We start from the raw sequence: 16779 nt of genomic DNA, 5'->3' as shown, positions 1-16779 counted from the left end.
CTAATTGCTGTGGTGAAAAGTAAATAATATAATTTCATTCATTCAATCATACATTCCACTTAAGGTTCTGCGCCCATCTCCCTACCCATTCATCTCCGTGGAATCCTTTACGAACCCTTTCTTTCAACACATTACAAACCATATAGCAGAATAAACAGCAGACCTTACCGAACACAAAGGTGTACAGTTAGCCGTTCCAGAGTAATCCAGTTTTGAATTTGCAGCAAATTTCGACATGCATGGATGTCTCCAAATTTGGGCTTTACGTTTTACAATGCGTTTAAATAGTTCTACATGATTTCATAACGGGCCAAATACAAAATAAATGTTACAAATGTCGTAGATATCGGTAAATATTAAAATCAGAGGACAGTTGACTAAGAGTTTGTGAAAGTAGCCTTAATGATAGATAGAGATAGATAGATAGATACTTTATTGATCCCCAGGGGAAATTCAAGGTCTCAGCAGCATACATACAAGACAAACACATTCTTTAACAGCAGAAGAGTAATTAAAGTATATAATATAAAAACACAGCTAAGCAGTAAGGACAGTAGAAGATAAAGAATATGCTAAATATACTAAAATACAAATTATACTAACACTTAATACAATATATAAAAATATACTAAAATACAAATAACAAAATTACAAATTATACTCTTAACACTTAATCTAAATCAATTCTAAAAACAGTATTCACATAGTGGTGATTAATAAATCAGAGGCGCTTGCAATGACTGAGGCAGGGACTGAGCCTGTGATTCTCTGTGCATAGTAAGGTATGGTAAGGTACTCTAAGGTGCTCTGTGTGAATGAGTGTCATGGTGGTAGTGCAATGGTGATAGTGGTCATGGTGATAGTGCAAATGAGGAAGTCAACAGTGCAACAATGCAGAAATAAAGTAAAGGAAAGTCTATATATCTATATATTTAACTATTTAAGAAAATGTATAAGTGTGGCCACAGTTCGGCTGTGGCATGGAGGGGGGGGTATGCATATGTGCTAATGTGCTAATATAGCACGCAAACAGTGAGGCATAAAGACAGTGGTACAAGTGGCTAGTGGACAGACAGTACCAAACATGGAGGGGATGAAGAGGCAGGCAGACTATGCAGAGAAGTCTATCTCTCCTGAGGCATTGAACAGTTCAATGGCCCTGGGGACAAATTACTTTCTCAGTCTGTCAGTTGTGCAAGTTGTTGTGTTTGTTCAGGGTCCTTTTGTCAGACAGTGAAGTGATACACTCCAGTTCAGCTCCCACTACAGAGCCAGCTTTCTTTACCAGCCTGTCAATTCGCCCCACATCCTTCTTCCTTGTGCTTCCACCCCAGCATACTACTGCATAGAAGAGGACGCTGGCAACAACAGACTGGTAGAACATCCCGAGGAGCTTACTGCACACATTGAAGGACCGCAGCCTCCTCAGGAAGTACAGCCTGCTCTGCCCTTTCTTGTAGAGTGCATCAGTGTTGGCTGACCAGTCCAGTTTATTGTCCAGGTGGAGACCCAGATACTTGTAGGTGCTAACCACCTCCACATTGACCCCATCAATGTGAACTGGTAGCAGAGTGGGCTTAGACCTGCGGAAATCCACCACCATCTCCTTGGTCTTTGAAGTGTTAAGTTGAAGATGATTGAGTTTGCACCATTGCACAAAGTCCTCCACCAGGCTCCTGTACTCCTCCTCCTGCCCGTTCCTGATACACCCCACAATTGCAGTATCATCAGAAAACTTCTGCATGTGGCATGACTCGATGTTGTAGCAGAAGTCAGATGTGTACAGGGTGAACAGGACTGGAGAGAGCACAGTTCCCTGTGGCGCTCCGGTGTTGCAGATCACAGTGTCAGAGAGACAGTTCTTCAGTCTGACGAACTGTGGTCGCTCGGTCAGGTAATCTGTAATCCAGGTTACCAGGTGAGCGTCCACACAAAATGCTAAGCATGCATCTAGGCTATTTGAGTTTCTTAAAGCTGAGCTGTGCTTAAATTGTTCAATAAATGATTTCATAACAGGCCAAATATAAAATAAATGTTAAATATAGCCTAGATATCTGTAAATATTAGATGATCAGATGATTTACATTTCTATGTAATATATTTTTCATGTTTTTTTATGTTTCATACAGTGATGCAGGTCAACTGCTGTGAATAAGCTAAATACAACTTTGATAATTTTTATAGCCTACTACTGTATAGTTAACTTTGGCCTTGGTGCCCTATGTGGCCTTTGTGCCCCCCACCAAATATGCCCAACTGAAATGGTGAAATTAGGAGCCCACTACCCAGATGGCCTTTGCTTTGTTTCCTTATCACATGCTTAACCTCCATTAATCAGTGGATGAGCAACATTTTTTGAAGCTAAATGATGACAAAACAGAGGTACTTTTGGTTGGACCAAAATCAAAGCGAGACACCGTTCTCAGACATCTTGGGACAGGCCTAGGTGTCATACATACAGGGTTAAAGGTGCCATGTGTAAGAATTGAGGTAAAAATATAAAAAAAATGAGCTACACACATCAAAAAAATGAGAATAAATAAGGGCGATGATAGTGCTGCAGAGATATCAACCTGAATTAGCATGCTAAATTACTAGCCACGGCCCGACAGGTGTCATAATACCAGTTTCGGCCATGGGAGGTGGTATGCGGGCAACATAACCGCCAGCCAAACTGCAATACACGTGTCTCGGCTGTTACTCTAGGGTAGACCAACTCACTTTCTGGAGGTATACTGCACCCATCTTTTATGGAATGTGGAGTAGGTTATGAATTGATTTTTGGCAGACATTACACATGGCACCTTTACAGTTTTTTCTGAATACTTAAACACAACTGTGATTCTTATAGCCCAATTTCTAAAACTATTAATACTTATAGCAAAACCACTCACTAAGTTTGCAAATCTAAAAGCACAAACACTGCTTTGCACTCAGTTTGCAATTTTGTAACACACACTTTGCACAACTGTAAGCACAATTCACTGCACAGCTCTTTTTGCAGAACTGTAAACACAACTCACTGCTTCACATTCAATTTCCAAATGATCAACACACTGCTGGCAAATCATACACATGTATGGCTATTATTTACACTCAGAGACGGACAGTAACGGAGTACATTTACTTGAGTACAGTACTTGAGTACAATTTTGAGGGATCTGTACTTTACTCGAGTATCATTTTTGGGGAGAACTCATGACTTTACTCAAGTACATTTGAGAGGCAAATATTGTACTCTTTACTCCACTACATTTCTATCCATAACTGTGAGTACCTGATACTTCTTCAAACGTGATTGGATTGTGCAGGCGCCACTGATTGGGACAGTCTATCAGCAATCACCTTCAGCTGTCCGCCAAAGTCAACTCCATGGTCAGATTTAGATAAGAGACGAAACCATGGACGAAACAATGGATGAAGACGCAGCAGGTCCATCCCGGGAATGTGCCAACCTGTGGCCCCACCTTGCCAGACTATTTCAATTTTCTGAACAAGTTAATGATAGTTTTCGCTTCAAGTGTTTCAATTACAAAATAGTATTTTGTATTTGAAATACGTGTTTTAAACACATGTATTAGAAATACTGCCCATGTATTGTAATGTATTGAAAGATTGAAAGATTGAAAGATGAAAATTACTTTATTTTACTTTCAATTCCTTTTACATTCTCCAAGGTATTAACATTAACATTTTTCATAACTTCATGTAGGACGTTTCTGTACATAAATGTAAGCACTGTGGCAGTGGTAATGCAATATTTAGAAAATGTAGGCTACTCTTGTACTCTTGATACTCAAGTACTTTTAAAAACAAGTAATTCAGTACTTTTACTTAAGTAGACATCTGACTGTTGTACTTTTACTTGTACTTGAGCAAAATTTAGCAAAGGGTATCTGTACTTTTACTGAAGTAATGAAGCTGTGTACTCTGTCCGCCTCTGTTTACACTATTTTGCCAACTCTCTGGCACACTTTCTCATGTGAAAACTGTTTTAGATAATTAGTTCACTTTGCAATCAGCATAAGCACTATAAATAAGCCACAGGTAATGTACAATGGGTACAATGGAGGGAGCAGGAAGAGTGGGAAGAGAAAGAAATAGCCCTTTTACAGACAAAAAAACAGTCTACATGCATGTGCATATTGTCATGTCAGGCCTGGATACGTCATTCCAGAATATATTTTCCCGGTGCCTTGGACTAGGACATTGCATGTGATGTAGACGGAATTTTGAGAGAGTACTCGATGTAGACTGATTTGTTTTGTCTCAGCGAAATGCTATTTTGTGTTTTGACTTGGAAAAACACACTTGTGTTTGTTTTGATGTGTGTAAATAAACACCAATACTTGATGTTTGGATCCCTGTATGTTTACAGAACTATGACAAAAGTATGATCTCAAACTGACATAGTCTACCTTGTGCACAGAGAAAGCAAAAGCCAGATGTGTTTTTTATTCAGACCATCAGTGTGTAGCTGGCACATTGTGTGCTTACTATTGTGATGGCTTGTGTTTACTGTTTGATACGAAAACACCATTTTTACGAAGGTGTGAAGAGTTAAGCAAGGTGTGTTAGCTTTTGCAAGAGAACTACAATGTTTTGCTGATTGGGTGAAAGGTTTTCCTATTTGTGTGTAGAGTTTTGCAAAAAAAGCCATAGTTACAAAAAATGTGCTTAAGCAATCAGAAAAAACTGTAAGCCAAAGTCATTATAGGCAAGTCCCTCCACCCAGCGGCCATATTCCAACGCTTTTTGGGCACTTATCGGGCATCTAGACTTCAAGACGAAATCACGCCACATGATTGGCACAATGTCTTCACAACACACCATATGATTGGCTCAATGTATTCACATCACACCACCTGATTGGTTCAATGTATTCACATGTCAACGTTTTGCCGCGGAAGGGGTGGGATGTATGTCAAAATGGCCAGAATGGAAATGGCGTTACAAACTACCCCATGCATTTCTATGGAGAATTTTTTGAGTGGCGTGTATCCTCATTAGAAAGTCTCTGGTGAAACACAACCTAGGCCTATTTAGACAGCTTTAAAAACAAGACAATGGTATCAGGAAAATTACCAAAGTTGTATGGCATTGTAGGCTATCAGGAATTCTTCAGCAAAAAAGTTACTTGGGTCGAGGAGAGATGGTAGGCTACAAGATGTTAGGCAATCTAAACCCGATAAATAGATTGTTTAGGGGCAAAATGCCACTCCTCCCCACTATCACTTACTTATCACTATAAGCAGTAGGCCTACAAAGAATAGTCTAAGCCAGTGTGTTAGGCCTATATTCTATTGTAATTCATTCTTGGTCTATGCCTGCATATTACACTGTAAACCCCAGGTTCAATGAACTCAAAATATTTGATGAAACTGATTACCTCAAAATATTTAGCTATGTTAAAAAATATTTAAAAAAAATACTCCATAGAAATGCATGGGGCTAGTTTGTCACGCCAATATGGCCGTTGTCTACACATATCCCACCCCTTCCTCGGCAAAACGTCGACATGTGAATACATTGAGCCAATCATGTGGTGTGATGTGAATACATTGAGCCAATCATATGGTGTGTTGTGAAGACATCGTGCCAATCATGTGTTGTGATCTTGCCGCTGGAGCAAGATTGGTGTCGTGAAGCCTTGTGCATGCGCAGTTCGACCCAAAGACTGTGCCCGATGAGTGCCCATAAAACGTTGGTATATGGCCGCCGAGTGGAGGGACTTGCCTAAAAGGACTTTGGCTTCTCAGACCTAAACATTGTCACTTCAGTCTCTTATTTTTTAAGTTGACTTCACTCTATTGAAACACATTTTTTGACTGTTTAGGTTTACTATTTACCTCAAAATCAAAAATATTTTATTTGTATGATTCAAATAAAAAAAATACTCAAAAGACAATTTCATGCAGATTCCATTTATTTAAGAATTCCATTAGAATTCTAACAGAACAACATCCCCAGCAATGCGGTTAATACAGAAAAATCAAAGAAATAACAACCTTTTACCACTTCAACAAAGGTAATAGTACTCAAATAACAAAATAATAGGCCAACATAAATTAAAGCGAAAAGCTCTATTGCTTGTTTGAGTATTAACGTGCTGGCAGTACCAACCATGAGATTTGGAGAACAGACTCTGTCAACTCTGCTATATCACACACAACAATATCTCCTTCAAGAACTATAGAATGGATAGCAGGACCAAACTTCACAAGGGAGTCTGTATCACCCGAGACAGTGAGAATAGCTACAGCTGCATCCGAGAAGTCTGGCAGGTCAATTTATTCTGCCTGAAGAACATGACAGTAATTAGTTAATAAGTAGAGTAGTCAATGAAAAACACTACATGTGTATTTAATATAATATGAAATACCAGTGAATGAAAAGTTCAGGTAAAATTCCCAAATATGACTTTCTTGGTGAATTACTCTAGTATGATTTAATTGCTATTCTGGTGGCTAGGAAGATGGTTGTGGTTGTTGTCTTTTGGCTGCAAGGTAGTATCAGAGAGGGCTGAATAGAAATAGAGATATATAGAGAAGACAAATTAAAAAAAAGAAGAAAGAGTGAAAGAGGACACACAATTTAATCAAAAACTTACATTCCAGGTCTTAAAAAATCCATCTTCCCACAGGAAGATTGGGAAGGGCCTGCAGAGTAATTTTCCTTCTGCTGTTGACATTGACATTTTCCTAGAAAGACAGAGGGATTGTGGGGTAATGGGAAGACAAATCAGCAGAATATTAATCCTATGCATATATTAAATAGGACTATAGTACAGGTGACATGTAAATACAAGATTCACTCCTTCATGCTCCTGATATGCAACCTCCTGCTCTGTCTTTCTATGAAATCGTGAGAGATGAATGTTCAGTGCATTAATAGACTGGAATGAGCAAATGCATGAGTGGTGTATGCATGGTAATGGGCTGACCCTTGAAAACTGATTGTGATTTAACTAATAATGGCAAAGTAACTGAGCCTGTGTCTTGGAAGAGGCGTCACATGACCTGCATAGCCAACACATATTGAAAATGCCACATAAAATAAGTCTAAGGTGTCATCCCTTCTTCTTTGATACAAAAGCATCACTTAACCCTAGCCTTTGTGTATCCCTGTGGAGAGATGCAAAGGCATAACATTAGGCTAGGCTATTCTCATTGAGAACTAAATGTTTTGAACAATGTGTTTTCTATTTTTTGGTGTATTGTTTACTGACCGATTGATAGTGTATATCATTGTGATCGCTTTGTTTATAATTTGAGAGTAGTATTTGATTTTGAGCACAGGTAAGGTTTCAGAAATTGTGTTTTAGCTATTGAGAGAAACTGTAAATTCCTTCTGGATAAATAAAGTATCTCTATAGCTTTCATGATTCAAATGACTCTATAGGAACACGCTTTTATGAGGAAGTGGATGGCTCTTAAAAGAGCCTTTGAGTAGAAACCGAGAGAGAGAAATCTGATCTTTAACCACCAAAGCCGTACAGCGTACGACCCTGACGCTTCAGAGCATAGACGACGTCCATGGCGGTCACGGTCTTTCTCTTGGCATGCTCTGTGTAGGTGACGGCATCACGAATCACGTTCTCCAGGAAAACCTTTAACACACCACGGCTCGTAGATCAGACCAGAGATACGCTTCACACCACCACGGCGAACCAAACGCCTGATTGCAGGCTTGGTGATGCCCTGGATGTTATCACGAAGAACTTTGCGGTGACGCTTTGCGCCTCCCTTTCCAAGACCTTTGCCTCTGCCAGACATCTTTCAAACTTCTTGCGACGAAGTGTTGCACGAATGTAAAACAGTAATGTATCGCAACTCGTACTAGTTTCCACAGAGAGGACCTCGTTGAAAACTACTAAGCACTGCCCCTTCATTCTCTCTCCTTTTTATGAATGGAGTCTGCGCGGGCCAATATACGTCACCAAGAAACGCCCACTTCTGAGTTTTACAAAGTAACAGAAAAAAAGTAGGACCGACATTGATACTTTGGACAACTGTTGTTTTTTTTGTTGTTGTTGTTTATCACAGTTCAACACAGGACAGGCACACTTAACCCTTGTGTGTGTAATGTTTTCTTTTTCTGCCTGATACTTTATGGCCTTAAGTTAACTTGATAATGACAAAATGAATAAATAATTTGGTAGACATGCCAACATACCCCTACACATCCTTAACAAGATGTTTGGGTCAAATTGACCCGAAGACACAATGAGACACACAGATGTAAAGAAAGACACAACAATAGACACAGATACACACACACACACGCTTACAGTTTTTTTCTGAATGCTTAAACACATCTGTGATTCTTATAGCACAATTTCTAAAACTATTAATACTTATAGCAAAACCACTCACTGAGTTCGCAAAACTAAAAGCACAAACACTGCTTTGCACTCAGTTTGCAATTTTGTAACACACACTTTGCACAGCACTCCACTGCACAGCACTCTTTTTGCGGAACTGTAAACACAACTCACTGCTTTACACTCAATTTCCAAATGATCAACACACTCCTAGCAAATCTATACACATGTATGGCTATTATTTACACTATTTTGCCAACTCTCTGGCACACTTTCTCATGTGAAAACTGTTTTAGATAATTAGTTCACTTTGCAATCAGCTTAAGCACTATATAAGTCACAGGTAATGTGCAATGGGTACAATAGAGGGAGCAGGAAGAGTGAGAACAGTAAGAATTAGAGGAGGCTGAAGAATAGGACGTGGAGGTGAAGAAGTAGGATGAAGAGGATGAGGAAGAGGACACGGAGGTGAAGAAGCGAAAGGACGAGGGGGGATGGGGGCAGTAAGAAGAATAAGAAACAGAATTACTGATGACATCAGAGCTACAATAGTGGACCATGAAATCAACCATGGAATGACCCTGAGGGAAGCCAACGGGTTCAGCCTAACTTGAGGCGAAATGTTTCCATAGGGCTGCTTTGGTCAGACACCCACTCTTCACTTCTTGAGTCCAATTGAAGAGTTCTTCTCTGCCTGGCGCTGGAAGGTCTATGACCGTCATCCCCATCAATACATAGCCCTTTTATAGGCAATGGAGGAGGCATGTGGGGATATTGACCAGGCATCATGTCAGGCCTGGATACGGCATTCCAGAGGATATTTTCCCCGGTACCTTGGACTAGAGGACATTGCATGTGATGTAGACACAATTTTGAGAGAGACGACACGATGTAGACTGATTTTTTTTTTTTTTTTTTTTTTTTGTCAGTGAAATTGCTATTTTGTGTTTTGACTTGGAAAAACACACTTGTGTTTGTTTTGATGTGTGTAAATAAACACCAATACTGGAAGTTTGGATCCCTGCATGTTTACAGAACTATGACAAAAGTATGATCTCAAACTGACAAAGCCTACCTTGTGCACAGAGAAAGCAAAAGCCAGATGTGTTTTTTATTCATACCATCAGTGTGTATACCATCCGATGTTATCGTTTTATGTTTACTAGTTTTGTGTTCCCGGTCAAAAAAGACCGCTGGATAATAACTTATTATAAATCCATAGTAACACACATATTATCGTCTATGTTGTGATAGACCTTTGTATCAACTTGTATTCTATTGAATATAAACAGTTGTGTAGGCCTACTTCCATTTGCTATTTATGGCCTGCAGGCCTCACTGACCTGACCTCATGCAAGTCAGAAAGGGAAAGATTAATTGGGCAAAGGTTCCAGCACAATATAATAAATATCAGACATTATAAGAAATATCTTATATTTCAATATAAGAAATGTGTTAAGAAGTGAAACTCAACGTATTTAAGGGACGAGTGCATGCCTACGCTTTAAAAACAAGACAATGATATTAGCAAAATGACCAAAGTTGTATGGTATTGTATCAGGAGTTCTTCGATAATGAAAGAGTTACTTTGGGTCCAGGAGAGATGGCACAAGACGTTATCTAAACCCGATGAATAGATTGCCTAGGCTACTCATAATGAACAGGCAAAACGCAACTGTATAATGTGCTCCCCACAATACGGCATATTGGCAGTCCAAAGAATAGTCTAAGCCAGTGTGTTAGAAACACATATTCTACTGTAATTCAGTCTTGGTCATATGTCTGCATAGCAGAATTAACAAATATTGCCACATCACGAATGTTTCCCATAAATTGGTCCTATATTATTTAGACCTATGTGGTATGTATCCGTGTGTTTCGTGTTTGTGAATTGTGTTTCGCAGTGTCCATAAAGCTCCCGGTTGGAAAGTACACATTCGCAAAACCCACATTGTAACACGTAAAATCAGTGACAGAGACTCATGTTTTGGTCTAAGGCACTTCTTTGTCGACGTATTGCGCGGTTTTACTATGATTGTGTGCATGTTTTCCTCACAAAACTCCGACTGACTGCAACCTCTCCACCTAGAGGTCCGACGTTCTCAGTTTGTTGCAAAAGTGATAAAGGGCGACCATAAGCCCCCATATATTCTTTTTGACGTGCAGGCTGTGCTCTTCACAACAGACATCGTCTTGTTGATAAATGTCGTGTCGTTACTCATATTTCTTACAAAGAAGTGTGTGAAGAAAACACAAGTGATCTCTTCGCCACAGAAAGGCCGGGACAGCTCCCACTCTGCTGAGTCTAAATGGTTCTCATGTTTGGTTTAAGTCCTGCCCACCGGCTTTGACAGTCATTCTCAGGTCTCCCGAGTAGTCTGTGCGTGAAACCTCAACGATACAATGGCAGAAACTGCTCCAGCTCCCGCTGCGGCCCCTGCAAAGGCCCCTAAGAAGAAGGCGCCCCGACCCAAGAAAACTGGCCCAAGTGTGGGCGAGCTCGTCGTCAAGGCCATCTCTGCTTCCAAAGAGAAGAAAGGAGTCTCTCTGGCTGCGCTGAAGAAAGCACTGGCGGCAGGTGGGTACGATGTGGAGAAGAACAACGCTCGTGTCAAACTGGCCATCAAGAGTTTGGTCACCAAGGGAACTCTGGTCCAGACTAAAGGGACCGGCGCGTCCGGCTCGTTCAAGCTGAACAAGAAACAGGCAGTGGAAAAGAAGAAGCCGGTAAAGAAGGCAGCTCCTAAAGCCAAGAAGCCTGCAGCGAAGAAACCTGCCGCGGCAAAGAAGCCCAAGAAGGCAGCAGCCAAGAAGCCTGCGGCCGCCAAAAAGTCTCCGAAGAAAGCAGCCAAGAAGCCCGCCACACCGAAAAAGGCAACGAAGAGCCCGAAGAAAGCCAAGAAGCCCGCTGCCCCCAAGAAGGCAGCGAAGAGCCCCAAGAAAGCAAAGGCAGCGAAACCCAAGGTGGCTAAGCCTAAAGCTGCCAAACCCAAAAAGGCTGCACCTAAGAAGAAGTAGGCTAAATGTTCGCGCATTCTGTCTTTTCCCCCCATGTGTACAAAAAGGCTCTTTTAAGAGCCACCAAAACGCTCTCTGAATGCTTTTATTCCGTCAGTGCCTGCTGGTAGGCAGATCAAATTCTGTTTGCCAATACACAATCATACTCAGCTTCTTCTGCATTTGTTCACTATAGCTCACAAAACCCCGACTGCGTCATGGATCAAAACAATGAGCGTAGAAGCTATCCGACAGGGACATAAACAAAAGCGAGTGGTATTAAGTAGTGTAGACAATTCACTAATGCAATACAAGTACTTGTTGGCTGGCTCGACTTACCCCCGCCTTGGCGGCTCATCTATCCCCACAACCACCATTTTGCTAGAAAATGCTTCTCACAACAAGCCACGGTAACATTCATGATTTTGTGTAGCCCTCACATCATAGATTACGAGGGCACCCATTGAGGTGTAATTCGTCTGAATGTTCTATTCACGTTTTCTCTAAATCATCCTAACTCTGGACATGAATGGAATCCACATGGAGAGCAAAAATCATATTGTACATGTTAGTTAGTTAGTTATGTATGTATGTATGTATGTATGTATGTATGTATGTATGTATGTATGTATGTATGTATTTATTTATTTATTTAACTAACTAACTAACCACATTTGCCATGTGCTGTACCTTTCCACAGATTGTAAGGGATGATTCCCTCTTCCGTAAAATGCTCACATGATAGGCCTACAATGTGTTTACGGTTGCCTAGAAAAAGGAGTGGCTCATCTTACTCCTATGCCTAATTGGTTGTGTATGCAATTTTATATAAAATACATTATATTAGGTGATGTATTACGGTAACACAACATGACTTCTATCAGAGACTTTCTAATGTGGAGACACAGCACTCAGAATATACTCCATAGAAATGAATGGGGCTAGTTTGTCACGCCAATATGGCCATTGTCTACACATATCCCACCCCTTCCTCGGCAAAACGTCGACATGTGAATTCATTGAGCCAATCATGTGGTGTGATGTGAATACATTGAGCCAATCATATGGTGTGTTGTGAAGACATCGTGCCAATCATGTGTTGTGATCTCGCCGCTGGCGCAAGATTGGTGTCGTGAAGCCTTGCGCACGCGCAGTTCGACCCAAAGACTGTGCCCGATGAGTGCCCATAAAACGTTGGTATATGGCCGCCAAGTGGAGGAACTTGCCTAAAAGGACTTTGCTTCTATCTAATGCAACAGGTGCATCCAAATATGAAACAAAGTATCCAAAACCTTGCAATACAACAATTTCAGCTTGTTACATTGTAATAGCCAGTACCAGTGCCAAATGTGTATCTCAGGAAGCCTCGTGGGTTTACTGGTTATTAAGTTGAACTTGAACCTCTGGAAACTTCGCTGTAACTTGACCTGGGATATTACTTCTCTACTATGCCATGCGTTAACTTTTTTTGTGATTGAGCTAATGATCTGAAAGGAAGGTCGAACTTAAGTGTTATGCGCGCCAAATAGATTTCAAAATGATGTCACGCAACGAACTACACGTTGATTGGCTCTCACCATTCTGTTCTCATCCACTGAGGCACGGAGTAGTACCGCGCTGGTGTGGCATATTAAGACATGCCGTTCCACTTCTCAGCATTTGAGTATTCAGACTAATTCTCAACTCTTACTGAAAAAATGAGCGGAAGAGGCAAAACCGGCGGCAAGGCCAGAGCAAAGGCCAAGACTCGTTCATCCAGGGCTGGACTTCAGTTCCCCGTGGGCCGTGTGCACAGGCTGCTGCGCAAAGGCAACTATGCTCAGCGTGTCGGCGCTGGTGCACCGGTCTACCTGGCTGCTGTGCTCGAGTACCTGACTGCTGAGATCCTGGAGTTGGCCGGCAACGCTGCCCGTGACAACAAGAAGACTCGTATCATTCCCCGCCATCTGCAGTTGGCTGTGCGTAATGACGAGGAGTTGAACAAGCTGCTCGGCGGAGTGACCATCGCTCAGGGTGGTGTGTTGCCTAACATCCAGGCTGTACTGCTGCCCAAGAAGACGGAGAAGTCCAAGTAAACCTACTCTTTCTAAGTCTCCGAAACAAAGGCTCTTTTAAGAGCCACCCAAATGCCCATAAAAAAAATTATAATTCCAAGCTACCTTCGCCATTAACGTGTTTCGTGTTAACGTCACAAATATGTATTCTCCCAAGTAAAGAAATTGAGTAAAGACACTCCTTTTCCTGGCGATACTTGACCACTCTTACCCCAATAAAATGTCGGGCACTAAGTAACTAATAAGACAAATAAGTCTGGTTGAAGAATGTAAACTGTTCCCTTATCACTCCGGATTGTTAGTTAATCACGAAAGGCTGCGAGTTATTCCTGGGCCCTAGTAGTTCAAGGTGATTACGCAGTCTTGTAACGTATTACCTCAATGATACAAAATAAGGCATACCAATGGTAGTTTGGGGTTTATAAACAAGCAGTTACTTGTAGGCTTTAACGTAGCAAATACAAGCTACCTTAGGTCATATTTTTGTGTTTGTACTTGACGACTAACAGGTTAATTGTTTGGTGTGTTTGTTTCTATAACAGGCTATATGCACTGACCGATGGAATGTTTCAGTATATTTATTTTATTTGTCATTTAAATTGAAGAGGTTTTATGAATATTTTACTGAATTTCCCCTTGGGGATCAATAAAGTATCTATCTATCTCTATCTGAATAGTCAATCAACACAATGATATAGGCCATTACGAGGGTGGGCTTTGTATTTTGAATTTCAGGCGGCACTCGGATGACCAATCAGCGGGGACCAACAACCTGACGTACACAGGGGGCAGGCTGAGACCGTAGGCCTTATATACCCAAGTTCTGCCATTGTGTTCATACTGCTCAATTCCGAAGAATACGTAGCAATGGCCAGAACAAAGCAAACAGCCCGCAAATCCACCGGAGGTAAGGCTCCGAGGAAGCAGCTCGCCACCAAAGCAGCGCGTAAAAGCGCACCTGCCACCGGTGGCGTGAAGAAGCCTCACCGTTACAGGCCTGGCACCGTGGCTCTGAGAGAAATCCGTCGTTACCAGAAGTCTACTGAGCTGCTGATCCGCAAGCTGCCCTTCCAGCGTCTGGTCAGGGAAATCGCTCAGGATTTCAAGACCGATCTGCGCTTCCAGAGCTCTGCGGTCATGGCTCTTCAGGAGGCTAGCGAGGCTTACCTCGTCGGTCTGTTTGAGGACACAAACCTGTGCGCCATCCACGCCAAGAGAGTCACTATCATGCCCAAGGACATCCAGCTGGCTCGTCGTATCCGTGGGGAGCGTGCTTAAGTGATTTGAAGTCAAGAACCGAAAATTCAAAGGCTCTTTTAAGAGCCACCCAAACATGGAAAAAAGCTGGTTTCCATATGTCTTGGTTAAATTGGTTCTTGTTTGGTTAGCCCGACTATACTTTCAACTGCATGGCTCGGTATTTTGTAATAAGTAAATGTAATGCCAACAGATGCAAGAGAGCTCGATACTAGCCAGTTTAACATAATCTATACGCTCAGGTGAACCCTTCACACATAATGGAGTCATGTCCCCTTTACACGAATTTAAGTTTCGGACTTCTGCCCAGAGAGACAGGGCTTCTCTACGATGGAGTATTAGGGCCACAACACAAACTCCACATATTGACATTGAACTCAACATTTCTTGAATGAAGTTGAAATATCAGACTTTAATATCGACATTCCGTATTTATTCTTGACATGCAAAACCAGGTAGTATAATAGGCTACAGCAAATACACAAGTGAGACCAGCCCAACACAGCTGCAGGGTTCATAGCTTTTAGCTAACTTGTCCTATTCGCCCCTGTATACCCGGTTTTAGTTGTGCTCATTCGCTGGAACATTATGTCTGGCCAATGTTTATCCCACTATCGTGCCGTTTCTCTTCAAACCACACGAGGAGTCCATTGTGTCCCTTGATGGCCCGTTTGGAGCATGACGCAGCCGTGGCAAAAAATGGACCAATGGTACATAAAAGTGTAGGCTACGCATTCTACCAAATCCCGGAAGTAACATTTGATACATTTTCGCTACAACTCTTACAACTAATGTGTTGTCCCGGTCTGGACATAGAGATGCGTTAAAAACACAACGCAAGTTGTGTTGTTTTTCAACAAATTGGTTTTAAAGAGTGTAAGCTTTATTTCAGATAAGTATTGTATGCAAATTAATGCAGTGTTGTCTGTTTATATCGGAATTACTTTTCAAAGAGAACGTGGGTGGCTCTTAAAAGAGCCTTTGGATTGAAGCGCGTTCAAAAATCAGCCTTTACTTAGAGCTGGTATACTTGGTGACGGCCTTGGTTCCCTCGGACACGGCGTGCTTGGCCAGCTCACCGGGCAGAAGCAGACGCACTGCAGTCTGGATCTCCCTGGAAGAGATGGTGGAGCGCTTGTTGTAGTGAGCCAAGCGGGAAGCCTCTCCCGCAATGCGCTCAAAGATGTCGTTCACGAAGGAGTTCATAATGCCCATGGCCTTGGAAGAGATACCGGTGTCAGGATGGACCTGTTTCAAGACTTTGTACACGTAGATGGCGTAGCTCTCCTTCCTACTCTTTCTGCGCTTCTTGCCACCCTTGCCGGCGGTCTTTGTCACGGCTTTCTTAGAGCCCTTCTTTGGGGCAGGCTTGGCTGGATCAGGCATGTTGATATCTCGACTGTCTGTTCGATAATCGGACGGCTCTCAAATTACCCGGTATATGTGTCAAGTTTTATGCAAATAGAGGACTGCGTCATGTAAACACCCACAGCCAGAATTCTCTGTCATTTCCCTCCGAAATGAAATACCCACACGGTTGGTCGGTTTGAATCGAAGGGGGCAGTGTCAAGCACCACCCACAGATAATCGGTTTACAGTACACCACATCCTTTTGTTTCCTTTCCCTCACTTTTCTGCTGAATGACAGGAATCCTTCGAAATGTATGGCAAATGCCAAAAAATCATTTTAAGCGTTACACATCACACTTACAGTATTTCTCAGTCCCTTTGAGCCATTTCTCGGATTATAATTAACAATTTATGAATTAATCAACAGAACTCTACGGCAAAAAGGACTGCTTGACTGTAAAAGTAAACCTTTCTATACATCCTGAGGTTCCTGTCTGTCAAGCCACATGTATGCTTGACAGATTATGAAAAATAAGTCGGTGTCATAACTAGTTAAGACTTTAATGGCACACGCGACTTTTCAACATGCATTTTCGTTTTGCTTTTGCAGAGGATTTCGTTTGATCATTTGTGAATCCTAGATTTACCTGATGTCGTTCTATAGCGCAGTCATGGGTCGCACTTCATACACGAGAGATTATTATAGCAATAGTTCCGGCACTTCTTTGTTGTTTTCAAATGATCTTCATATGAACACGTCTTTCCCTTGGCTATGACGTGATGAAGATTACATTATAA

The 16779-nt window shown here is 41.7% G+C and overlaps 4 protein-coding genes across 4 annotated transcripts; 3 read left to right on the top strand and 1 right to left on the bottom strand.

The window, feature by feature from the left end:
* The first annotated feature begins 10695 nt into the window (after positions 1–10695).
* Positions 10696–11341, top strand: LOC121718346 (histone H1-like). The gene has a single exon (XM_042103368.1). It carries the CDS (start codon positions 10727–10729, stop codon positions 11339–11341), a length of 615 nt encoding a protein of 204 aa, XP_041959302.1. The 5' UTR covers positions 10696–10726.
* Positions 11342–12956: 1615 nt separating this feature from the next.
* LOC121718373 (histone H2A) lies at positions 12957–13447 on the top strand. The gene has a single exon (XM_042103405.1). The coding sequence runs from the start codon at positions 13018–13020 to the stop codon at positions 13393–13395; it is 378 nt and encodes a 125-aa protein (XP_041959339.1). The 5' UTR covers positions 12957–13017; the 3' UTR covers positions 13396–13447.
* Positions 13448–14234: 787 nt separating this feature from the next.
* Positions 14235–14700, top strand: LOC121718364 (histone H3). The gene has a single exon (XM_042103395.1). The coding sequence runs from the start codon at positions 14242–14244 to the stop codon at positions 14650–14652; it is 411 nt and encodes a 136-aa protein (XP_041959329.1). The 5' UTR covers positions 14235–14241; the 3' UTR covers positions 14653–14700.
* Positions 14701–15492: 792 nt separating this feature from the next.
* On the bottom strand, positions 15493–16089 carry LOC121718383 (histone H2B-like). The gene has a single exon (XM_042103416.1). The coding sequence runs from the start codon at positions 16015–16017 to the stop codon at positions 15643–15645; it is 375 nt and encodes a 124-aa protein (XP_041959350.1). The 5' UTR covers positions 16018–16089; the 3' UTR covers positions 15493–15642.
* Between the last annotated feature and the right edge of the window lie 690 nt (positions 16090–16779).

Source organism: Alosa sapidissima, chromosome 9, assembly GCF_018492685.1.
Source record: "Alosa sapidissima isolate fAloSap1 chromosome 9, fAloSap1.pri, whole genome shotgun sequence".
NCBI lineage: Eukaryota > Metazoa > Chordata > Actinopteri > Clupeiformes > Clupeidae > Alosa > Alosa sapidissima.
Note: the sequence above shows the minus strand (reverse complement) of the source record. Positions and strands in the feature narration are given on the sequence as shown.

Excerpts from the sequence above, each read along its gene's own strand:
- LOC121718346 (XM_042103368.1), top strand. The coding sequence starts at position 10,727 with ATGGCAGAAACTGCTCCAGCTCCCGCTGCGGCCCCTGCAAAGGCCCCT.
- LOC121718373 (XM_042103405.1), top strand. The coding sequence starts at position 13,018 with ATGAGCGGAAGAGGCAAAACCGGCGGCAAGGCCAGAGCAAAGGCCAAG.
- LOC121718364 (XM_042103395.1), top strand. The coding sequence starts at position 14,242 with ATGGCCAGAACAAAGCAAACAGCCCGCAAATCCACCGGAGGTAAGGCT.
- LOC121718383 (XM_042103416.1), bottom strand. The coding sequence starts at position 16,017 with ATGCCTGATCCAGCCAAGCCTGCCCCAAAGAAGGGCTCTAAGAAAGCC.